Genomic DNA, 12,257 nt, shown 5'->3' on the forward strand with positions numbered 1-12,257 from the left:
TTTATATATATCAATTGTATATGTAAAATCTTCTCTAAAAATTCTTATAAATGTCAAATACCCTGTACCCCTTAAACTAAAACACTTATAACAGTCTATTTAAACATTTTACTGCTTAATTTGATAGTTCAAACAAAAATATACCTTAACTTATCATACTAAAACATTTTTCTGGGCTCAGCCTGTGTCGCTACGTGAAATGTCCCTTTAGCACACCTTTTTAAGGTATAAATATTGCTATAATACCAGAGGTAAAAGCTAATATGGAAATGCCAGAGTATTCTGGCTCGCTCACCTTATTTAAGGTGTCGGTATGGTTTCTGGGGCGAGTGAAACCACTACCAGAGGTTCTTAGCCATTTAGATTCATCCTTCTTCAATATCCCTCATCTACAGAGGAGCCGATCTAAGGCCCACTACCTGCTACCGTTACGGCTAGCGCCTTTGACGACATTCCTTTCGATAGCACGATCCACACTGCACGTTTTTCTGCTCTGTGTTGTGTTCTCCGTGGAATTCTTTATTATTCGTCATGGAACATCAAGCTTCTGCTGCATCCAAGTTAAGTACTGATATTAATGTTTAACACCATTTAGGGACTGCCCTAGGCACGTTTAACCAATTTATTTAGGTTTTTATGGACGGCCTCCCATGCTGCACCGTCCCCACGCTGCCATTCTCGGCTCGCTCCCGCGTGTTACTTTGTTTTGTGCCCCATTCGGTCCCCTATACCGTTTGGGCTCAATTCTTGTTTAGCAGTACATTCTTATGATTTCAGTGATGCCTTCATTGACATTTTGTTCTTTATCCACATGGGGGACATTATCCGAGCTCGCACTCAGCTCGTAGCCTACGTCGTTTCCTTTCAGCTTAGAATTTCATACATGCATGTTTATTTTAGTTGTCAGGTTACCTCTTCGGAAGGCACCCTTCCGAAGGACTCTGGTTCTTCTCCCTTGTCCTCGAGCAACCCTGGCCACGTGACCCGCGTTTTTTCGTCGCGGCATTTAGGCTAGCTGCTCGGAGTCGCCAGGCTCGTCCATCCTTCTCGGTTGGCTCGACCCAGCTTCTCCAGGACATTACTCTTCCTCTACCATCTAAGTTTTTCTTCCTTTCCGCCCGTGTTAGGATAGGATGTTTATTTTGTATATCACATGTTCCTTGAGACGGCTTTGGTTGGCCTATAGGCCTCCCTTGATCGCCTGGCCTTTCTCATCGCGTGGTTGACCACAAGGCCGAGAGAGTTCCAAGCGACCGCGTATGAGCCACCCCACGTCGGTCCTTCCACTCCCTCTCCCCCCACCTTGGGGGGAGGTGCGCTCACTCACGCTGTCTCAGGCAGCCGATCCGAGCATCCTCCCTTCCCTCCCTCTCTCGAGGGGGACAGGGGAGGTAGCTGGAGGGCTCTCGACGAGCGGGTCAGCTCCCTGCCGCTCTCCCCAGTAGAGTAGGGGGGAGCCCTGCTCGGCCGAGCCTCGGTTGGCCACCAGGCTCGGTTGGGCTCAGCTCTCCTCGGCTCTCGGGCGCATTCTCGTACCGATAGTCACCATCCCCTCCTGGCGGAGTGCTCGCTCACCATCCGGGTCCTCCTCCTGCTTGCGGAATTTTGTACGGCGGAGCTGAGCTCCGCCTGCTTTTGTTATTTATCTTTGTTAATCCTCTCATGTCTCTCCGCTGTCCTTGTACCCCTCACCCTCAGTGTATAGACCAGTAGCTGGTTTGGTTACTCCGGTGCCCCGGTAACTATCGGGCTAGTCTACCAGGTCTTACGGACTATCTCTACAGGAGAACAGGAGAGGACTATGCCCAGAAAATTTTTCACTCCGGCATGCAGCAGAGTATTATATCTCTTAGCGGGCTAGTCCTGTTAGTAACTGCTGATACTCATGTATCTGTCCACTTACAGGCTACCAACTGCCAGGAACCCGGGTGCAATGCCATCCTTCAAGATTCCCACCTTTCCAGGCTGCTCAGCAACAACAAGTAATGCAAGCAGCACCAATGTCCCAGGTGGTTCAGCCGTCAACGGCGAAGAATCATTCCCAACCGATTCTCCTACTGACTTCCCAAAACCAGCCCTCGACCTCTTACGCAGTATCTCCGGCCTTCAATCCAGTCTTTGAAGGCCAGGCGTTCCAAGCCTTTAATAGGTTTGGAAGAGGAAGCAGGGCTAGAGGTGCATTTCGCCAAAGGGGTGGCGGAAGGACACCTAGCAGGGGCAAGCACTTCCGAGGAGGACGAGGATCACGCCCCGCCCCAAGTCAGTGAGGACCCTCAGGTGGGAGGGAGGCTGTTCCTCTATCGTCACAGATGGGGATTCAGCAGTTGGGCACAGAGCATTGTGTCCAAAGGGCTGGGATGGAGTTGGATCAAAGGTCCCCCTCCATCCAAAACATTCCTTCAAAAACCAACAAAGGAATTGACAGAGTATGCACAGGAACTCCTTCAGAAAGGGGGTAGTATCAAGAGTCAAACATTTAAAGTTTCAAGGACGCTTGTTCAGCGTGCCAAAGAAAGGCTCGACCAAACGAAGAATAATCTTAAGACTTGTCCCGTCTAAACTTATTCATTCGTTGCGACAAGTTCGAAATACTGACTATCTCGCAGGTGCGGACCTTACTTTCCCGTGGGGCCGTCACCACCTCTATCGATCTTACAGATGCATACTATCATATCCCAGTTGCAAGGCACTTCCGCCCATATCTAGGCTTCAGGCTAGGAAACCAGGCATTCTCCTTCAAAGTGATGCCCTTCGGGTTGAAAGTAGCCCCCAGGGTATTCACGAAGACAGCGGAATCAGTAGTCCAACAACTAAGATCCCAGGGGATAATGATAGTAGCGTATCTGGACGATTGGCTCATTTGGGCAACAACCGTTGAAGAATGCCTCAAAGCCACGAGAAAGGTAAAACAGTTTCTGGAACATCTGGGGTTCCAAATAAACAAGGTCAAGTCCAGGCTAACGCTGGAATCTCGCTTTCAGTGGCTCGGCATTCAGTGGGATCTGAACTCCCACACTCTGTCAATTCCGTTGGCCAAAAGGAAAGAAATAGCCAACGCAACAAGGCAATTCCCCAAATGCAAACATACATCAAGGAGAAACCAGGAAAGAATCCTAGGCTCTCTCCAGTTTGCGTCAGTTACAGACGTTCTGATGAAAGCAAAATTGAAAGATATAAATCAAGTTTGGCGCTCAAGAGCAAACAACAAATCTCAAGACAAGTTGTCAGTCATCCCGCTGATTCTCCGCAAACGTCTCCACCCTTGGGCGGAGGCCAAGAACCTGTCCAAATCAGTCCCTTTCCAATTTCCTCCTCCGGCGTTGGTTATCCACACGGACGCTTCTCTAAGCGGGTGGGGAGGATACTCCCAATTCAAGAAAGTACAAGGGACTTGGTTACCTCAGTTCCGCCGGCTTCACATAAATGTACTGGAAGCTATGGCAGTATTCCTCACATTGAAGAGGCTTCTACCAGCCAAGGGATCCCACATCAAACTAGTATTGGACAGTGCAGTGGTAGTACACTGCATCAACAGAGGAGGATCCAAATCAAGTCATGTGAACCATGTCATGATAGCCATTTTCTCTCTAGCAGCCAAGTACAAATGGCATCTATCCTCCACTCATCTGGCGGGAGTAAGGAACGTGATAGCAGACACACTGTCTCGATCAGTTCCTCTAGAATCGGAGTGGTCCCTGGACAGGCGCTCATTCCAGTGGATATGCCAAAAGGTCACAGACCTCCAGGTGGATCTTTTCGCATCACAATAGAACCACAAGCTCCCTTGCTATGTGGCCCCCAACCTGGACCCTCTGGCTTATGCCACAGACGCCATGTCCATAGATTGGAATCAGTGGAAGAAGATATACATCTTTCCTCCAGTGAATCTTCTATTGAAAGTCCTGAACAAGCTCAGGTCTTTCAAGGGACAAGTTGCTCTAGTAGCCCCGGACTGGCCCAAGAGCAATTGGTACCCTCTCCTTCTGGAATTGGGTCTCCGGCCTCAACGGATTCCCAATCCCAAACTGTCCCAATCAGTACAAATGAGGACTGTGTTCGCTTCCTCAGGAATTCTCAAAACCATAGCTTTATGGACTTCATGAAGTTCGCAGCTAAAAGAGATGCAAATATTGATCCTCAGAATATCATTTTCTTAGAATCGGATAAAAGAGAATTAACATTGTGTCAGTATGACGCAGCAGTTAAAAAACTGGCAAATTTCCTGAAGGAAACAGATTCTCGAACCAAGACTGTTAATTTGGCTATATCCTTTTTCAGATCCTTATTTGAAAAGGTCTAGCAGCTAGTACTATTACGACCAATAAGTCAGCTTTAAAGAAAATCTTCCAGTTTGGCTTTAAGATAGACTTAACAGACTCTTACTTTTCGTCTATCCCTAAAGCTTGTGCTAGGCTCAGACCATCAGAAAGACCTAGTTCAATTTCATGGTTCTTGAATGACGTTCTCAAACTGGCTTCAGATTCTGACAACGATTCATGTAACTAAATAACGCTCTTAAGGAAAACATTATTCTTACTGAGTCTGGCCTCAGGAGCCAGGATATCTGAACTGTCGGCTCTCTTCGGAGACTCTGGCGGTGTTGAATTTCTCCCCTCAGGAGAAGTTCTACTATCCCCAGATCGTAGTTTCTTGGCTAAAAACGAGGACCCCTTAATGAGATGGGCCCCTTGGAAGATCCTCCCTCTTCCTCAAGACCCTTCTCTATGTCCAGTGACAACCTTACGAGCCTATTTGTCCCGGACATCTTCTAGGTCCTCAGGTCCCCTATTTATAAGGGAAAAAGGTGGCACCATTTCCTTAAAAGGAATCAGACAACAAATCCTGTATTTTATCAAACAAGCCAATCCTGATTCATTCCCTAAGGTCCATGACATCAGGGCAGTAGCCACCTCAATTAATTATTTCCAACATATGAAATTTGATGATTTAAAGAAATACACAGGCTGGAAGTCGCCGACAGTTTTCAAACGTCACTACCTGAAATCCTTGGAATCTCTTAAATTTCTGGCAGTGGCAGCGGGAAACACAGTTTCTCCTGACACTGTACGTAGTTTTAGTCATAGATCCAGATCTCCTTTCTACCTGCCTCACTAACAATTTTCCTTTAACCTACCACCAGGCTCAACCCTATTTGAGCCTTAGCTGCCTAAAAAGGCTATATAGTGATGTGTCCCTTATTTTTATGTTAGGGTCACTCACACCTGTACTTAGTTGCCAAATAAGGCTATATTGTGATGTTCTCCCTTATTTTTATGCTAGGGTGACTCACTTCTGTATATATTGATATTTTCTAGTTTTAAGTTATCATAAGTTAGCATAAGTATAATACTAAGTCCTATCATAAGTTAGCATAAGTATAATATTAAGTCCTATTACGTATTTTAAGGCTAACATATGTTACTATGCATTAATTAAGATTTTATATGATAACTTTATAAATATTTAAACTATATTATACTCATATTTTGTAATTTTGTTTTCTTGTTACCTCTTACTATACCTTTTCCCAAGCTTGTGCTAATTCTCTGGTACTATTTCACAAAGCGACACGGGCTGGGCCCAGTGAAATCCCCCCCTGTTTCTCTCCCACCCTTGTGCCCAAGCTTGGTCTTCTAACGTCAAGGATGACCACGAGAGGCGCTGGTGTTAGCGTGGGAGGGTGAGTAGTAGTAGTTGCTGGCGCAGGCTGTGTACCAGCTCTCTCTAGTAGGGGGATTTTGGTGGAGGAGAATTCTAAATGACAAGAGGTCCGTGGTAGTGGTCTCACTCGCCCCAGTACCATACCGACACCCTCTTTTTATTTAGGGTGAGCGAGTCAGGATACTCTGACATCCCCCTCTTTTATTTTTCTCTGGTAATGTTAGTATTATTTACCTTAGAAATAAGAACTGAAGGGATATTTCACTGGGCGACACGGGCCCTTGCCCAGAAATAGATTTTTCCTTCGTCAAAATCCCTTTTCTGGGCAAGGGCCTGTGTCGCCCAGTGAAATCCCACCCTTTCCTTTTACCCACACCTTTCTTGGCCCAAGCCTGGGTGCTATCTGCAGGAATGACGTCAGAGGCGCTAGCCGTAACAGTAGCGGGTAGTGGGCCTTAGATCGGCTAATCTGTAGATGAGGGATATTGAAGAAGGATGAATCTAAATGGCAAAGAACCTCTGGTAGTGGTTTCACTCGCCCCAGAAACCATACCGACTCCTTAAATAAGGTGAGCGAGCCAGAATACTCTGGCATTTCCATTTTAGCTTTTTTCTCTGGTATTATAGCAATATTTATACCTTAGAAAGGTGTGCTAAAGGGACATTTCACTGGGCGACACAGGCCCTTGCCCAGCAATAGATTTTTCCACCGTCAAAATCCCTTTAATATCATTTCAAACAAAAATACACCCCCAAAACATCCTAAGTCATCTTAGATTAGTACTCTTTTATGGCTATTACTTTTAAGAATATAAGCCCCCTAAAATGCTTATAACAGTAATTTACACATACTAAAATATTAATATTAATTTAAACATTGCAAACTATCTAAAAAATTTTCATACAAATTAAATAAATCTTTAATACAAATTAAATAAACCTGTCTTACAGAAAATTTGACAACTAATCAAGTTACCCCTGTACTGTATTACATAAAAATAGCCATTTTCTCTCATAGTATTGGTAAAAAAATTTAAATTATCACTAATCTGCTTTTTTGTAGAGCAACACTGTTTATTCACTAATTACTGTATTTTTTTCATATTGTGTTCATGGCTAAATATAGATTTTTATGATAGAAATAATTTAGTGTAATACTTGTAACATAGTAATATTCTATTAAGTTCATATCATGTTAGGCCCCAGACTGAGCATAATAGGTGTATGCTCTCTCTCTCTTTATGGGTAATGTAAGATGTATTTGAAATAATATTATTATAAAGTCTTTATGGATAATAGAGTATATTATACTTATTATGTAGTTATGTACCTATTAAGCTCATTCCAGATTTGGCCCCAGACTGAGCATAATAGGTAAATGGCTCTTTTTCACTCTCTCCATGAGTAATGAAAGATGTATCTGAAACGATATCACTGTAAAGTTTTTTATGATAGCGCATGCTGTACAATATTCAAAATAGTATTTGCTAATTATTTTAATTTTATTTTCAAATCTGCTTTTACTGGAAAATAAAATTACAATAATTGGCAAATATATTTTAAATACAGTACAATATGCTCTACCATCAGAAATCTTTACAGTAATATCATTTCAAATACATCTTACAATATTCTCTTTGCAACAAAGGGCTGCACCATTAACTTGCTTTATGAGTGAAATAGTAATAGAAGGCAAACAATGCACAGCAAGAAAAGAAAAGACACTGATGGCAATGTGTATGTATACAAAGAACAGGTTAATGAAGGCTGAGCTTGTCTTCCAGCGATATATGATATGGACAGTAAATAAGGGGAGAGAGAGAGAGAGAGAGAGAGAGAGAGAGAGAGAGAGAGAGAGAGAGAGAATCACACACCTATTATGCTCAGTCTGGGGCCCAACCTGGAATGAGCTTAATATATGAATGTAATTAGTGAATAAATAGTGTTGCTCTACAAAAAAGTGAATTAGTAATAATTTTAGATATGGTCAATAGAAAAAATCTGCAAATTAGTGAAAGTTCCCTCATGTACAAGTGAATGTGTTACACAAATATCTGTGGCAAAGTGGACTGTGGAAATGTGAAACACATAAAACTGGGGGATAATGTGTTAATATATATATGTACAGTCAACACTGCGTATTTGCGTTCTCGAGATTCGTGGTCTCAATTTTTGCAGATTTCTCCTTGGATCATATCTACCCATTATTTGCAGAAAATTCGCCTATTCGAGGTATTTTTTACTGACAAATATTCACTAATTACTGTATTTCATATCAATTTTATGACTAAATGCACTTTTTTGGGCTAAAATATTCAGGTACAAACATTTTTAGAGGGGTTTTCTTGTTTGAATCAATAAAATAGGCAGTTCTAAGCATTTTTTGAGGGGTTTTAAGTATTTGCGGATTTTAGCTATTCGCAGAGATCTGGTATGCATCCCCTGCAAATATGTGCGCATGCATATATATATATATATATATATATATATATATATATATATATATATATATATATATATATATATATATATATATAACATACACACAGACAATAGGTTCTTGCTTTAAGTCCGAGATCTGTTCCTATGGTAAGGACATAACCCGATTTTGTCCGTAAGTTGGAATTTAAGCAGATGTAATTACGTAAATCAGTAAAAATAAAAAAATGAATTAAAGAATATAATTCCTGGGACATACATACACTACAAGGGCAAATATTACTCTTATATTTACTGAAATGCAGTAAAAAAAAAAAAGTTCTTTTCCATTCTAAATATTTGGTGTTTCTGATGGTAACCTGGACTATGTCGATATTTCAAAATAATTTTTTTATTTAGAAGAATTTAGTCAATTTATATCCTGATGACACCAATATTTGTAAAGAAGGATCTTTCTGTCTCTTGCATTAATAATAATAATGACTACAAACATGAAAATCCTTACTTACCCAGACTTTGGATCTACTGCTATATCATGTGCCTGATCAAACTCCATCGAGGTGAGAGTAACCTTTTTGCTACCATCCAGAGAAACAACCAAAATGGTCTTATCCCCAGTATTAATAACATAGACATGTTTTGTAACCCAGTCCACTGCTAATCCACGAGGCTTATTCAGGTTGGTTAACTGAAATCAAAATGATTGAAAATAGAAATACTACTATGCTTTCCCAACACAAATCAAGCTTATTCTTACAAACTTATTAATTATTTACATACCAGATATCACTGTCTGTGATATCCCAGGACCTCCAGTCTTTTGTCTCTCAGAGGATGAAGAAAGTAGTCTGATCTCATAAATGCCCTCTAGACCCTCAAGTATATACAGTATTAACTATTAACCACTTTTCCAATTTTAAAGTAAAGTAAACTCATCATTTCTTTTTTATAGTAAGTATATATAGTAATTTCCTTATCTAACTTGACTTGTAAGATTCTCTATATCCAAGCTTTTACCTATCTGGCTATTCTCCAAAACAATTCCACACTGTACAACAACCTTCATGATAGTAGTTCAGTAACTGTTTCTCTAGAACCTATCCCTAGTATTTCTACAGCTAATACTGTAAACATAATGTCATGGCTAGAAAAAGTATTTCAATTAGTTTCTTTGACAACATTCTAAGTACAAAAATAAGACATAAAAAATATATAGTATCCTTTGTTGGTTCTACATCCCATACCTTTATGATTTCAATATTCTTACGGGTTATATTATTTCTACACACGCACAGTAATTTCCTGATAATAAATTACTTAGTGAACCTATAACTGTCATGATAATTATGGACAATCTTATTCTTCAAAATCTTTTAATACTCTTGACTATATAAAGAAATCTGTTACTTTCCTGGTTGGACACTTGTCATTATTTACAATAAATCAAAATCTGTGAAGGTTATTGCATCTTCTACAAAGAAAAAATCTTTGCATTTTATTACATCAAGTTACTTTTATCTGGTATTACATCCAATTGCTTTCATTATTCAGTACATTATGACTGACTGACTTTGTATCATGGAGAAATGAATTTAGGCATAAAATGCTTTATACTTCCAAAAGAAGAATTGCCAAAGCCATAAACAGTTATTGTTATAACAAATTAAGATTTTGTTATTTCAAAGTTTCATACAAACTAAAAAATCACATACAACTCTTTTTTGCAGTCCATATGCTTCTATAGATTAAAGAGTTTAATTGTAACAACTAAATTCTTAAAATAGTCTGTGAGAAAAACCGGGCAATAATTATGCATATGAATTCTAACAATAAAAATTAGCTTAAATGTAAATAAATAAAAAAATAATTACCACTTTATTTATCGGTGATGCTTCTCTTCGTGTTCTGTAATTTTCCTGTTCATGAGTAGTGGGAACAGCCATGGATACAAGCGTATTGTCATGCTGATTAGTCCAAAAACACAAAGGACTTTCACCATATAAAACATCTACACTATGGACGCGAACACTTTTAGAATCTTCCTGCAAGGAAATAATTGAAAGTGAACAATATCAAACAGAAATATTTATTTTAAGAGAATTCTGCTATTCATAGTACAGTACATATACAAATAAAGGCTCAACATACTGATAAATCATGAGAATGGAAACTAGAATCAAAACTGAAACACAAGCTTGGCATCTTTGGTTAGTAACTTGTTCTTTTTAAGAGTAACTTGTTCTTCTAAAGATAAAGATACAGAAAACTTTTACTTCTTTCCCAAATAGCCAGAGAATGAAAGGATTAGGAAAGATTAAAAGAATACATGAATTTTTATTAAAATCTCAAGAAATTCTATCACAAAAACTCATATTTGATATAATTTCACTTGCCATGACAATAAAAAGCAGATCATTCCTGCCTAATGCCATTTTATCATCGTTTTCTTGGTCACGTGGAATTACAAGGATAGACTAATCTAAAGGTAATGGGTTCATGATAAAACCATGAAAAAACAATTTATTTGCTTTTCATAACATTAGGATTATAGCATATGCAAGCATAAGACTGCTCCACAGCTTGTATTAGTGAGAAAGAAACAGCCAACGAACTAAGATAACATGTTGATTTTTATTACTTAAATATGTTAAGTAGTAATCTGGTGTGTGTGCCATGTGGTTAGCTAAGAGAAAGATACTCTCCTTCAGCTTGTGCGAAGGTATTCAAAATAACTTACATTACACAAATAGGCAATAAGGACATTTTGCAGTAAAGAAAAAACCTAAAGAAAGGGGGAGGAGTCACCGACCTACTGAACTGTCATTAATTATGTCCTGTACACACAGGAGACATACAAAATAGTGAAAATATGAGAAAAATATTTCAAACAGACAGACTATACTTATGTTATTACTCTGCATATGTGTACATATGCATAGTGTTATGGTAAACTACACACTGTGTCCCCCTTCATCTCTTTCTCTCTCTATCTGATACACTATTTTTTAGAAAAAAAATTCTGACACAGGGAGAGAAAGATGGGAAAATGCACAGCAGTAAGTGTGCAGTTTTGGTATATTTGTGTCTGATGTCTAATTCATCAATTTGTCTCTATCATCTGCTGAATTGATAATGGATTTAAAGACACTTCACACTAATGTCAGAGATAGATGAGCACATGATAATGTTTGACTTCAGATGTTATGATTTAATAATAAATTTGTAAAAAGGGGTATAGTTTATTAGTAATGGATGAGGAAATGGCAGTTCAGGATGCATGTATGATATTTTATATGGATACGTATCTCACATGCAACTGGCAAATCCCAAGGGTGCCACTAATAAGAGATTTCACTGTGGTATTATTAAAGCAATTCAAGAAAATATGCAAATTTATAAAAACAACTACATTAAAAGTTCTCATCCAATCTAGACTCTGCTTCCTTACCTCTGTCAAAGTCAGTATGCTAGCAGAATTTCCATGTTTATAAGGGGAAAGCTTTCTTAAATGATTATCATTAGCTAATATCATATATGCTGTATTCCCATCAGCGAAACATGACTTTTGGTTCTTTTGTGACAAACTGTTCAGAGTGTAGCCTGGTGCACATGAGCAAGTATGGTTTCCATCTTTTTTAATATTACAAATCTGGGAGCATTCTCCAAACCTGAAACAATAAAATTTAAAATTAATAATCATGAACTAACTCTTTACCCACTATAAATGCCTGAATTAAAATAATTCTTGCTTATTTTCCAAATTTTCCAAAATATACATGATGATAAAATGAAGGGTTGATACTCAAACTACCAAAATACATATTGTAGCCATATAAGGCTCCAATGATTGACAGTAAAGATCCACATTGGCTGGCCCATATGACACCTTTTTTGGTTAAAAAAATATATTATAAATGGAAATGTTCATAACATTTAACATGACTCTACCTAAATAAATATTATATAGATTTACAAACAGTCCATCTACAACCAGAATGTGAAGGATTTTAGCTCAGTAATGTATATTTCATGACAATGGGAATTCAGTGTATTTCATTTTGGTTTATTTTTGCACTAAAATATACAAAATAAATAGTTTTCTTTTTCTCTTCATACATTTTGCAATGTTAACTTCTCACTGGAATGGTTATAACATA

General features: G+C 38.9%; 1 protein-coding gene across 1 annotated transcript in view; it reads right to left on the reverse strand.

The window, feature by feature from the left end:
* Window positions 1-12,257, reverse strand: part of LOC135198099 (prolow-density lipoprotein receptor-related protein 1-like) — an 875,913-nt gene that overhangs the window by 138,410 nt on the left and 725,246 nt on the right. Inside the window, 3 exon segments of the mRNA XM_064225548.1 lie at window positions 8,610-8,788; window positions 9,972-10,142; window positions 11,549-11,768. Of these exon segments, the coding sequence (XP_064081618.1) occupies window positions 8,610-8,788; window positions 9,972-10,142; window positions 11,549-11,768 (570 nt within the window).

Source organism: Macrobrachium nipponense, chromosome 21 (assembly GCF_015104395.2).
Source record: "Macrobrachium nipponense isolate FS-2020 chromosome 21, ASM1510439v2, whole genome shotgun sequence".
Taxonomy (NCBI): Eukaryota; Metazoa; Arthropoda; class Malacostraca; order Decapoda; family Palaemonidae; genus Macrobrachium; species Macrobrachium nipponense.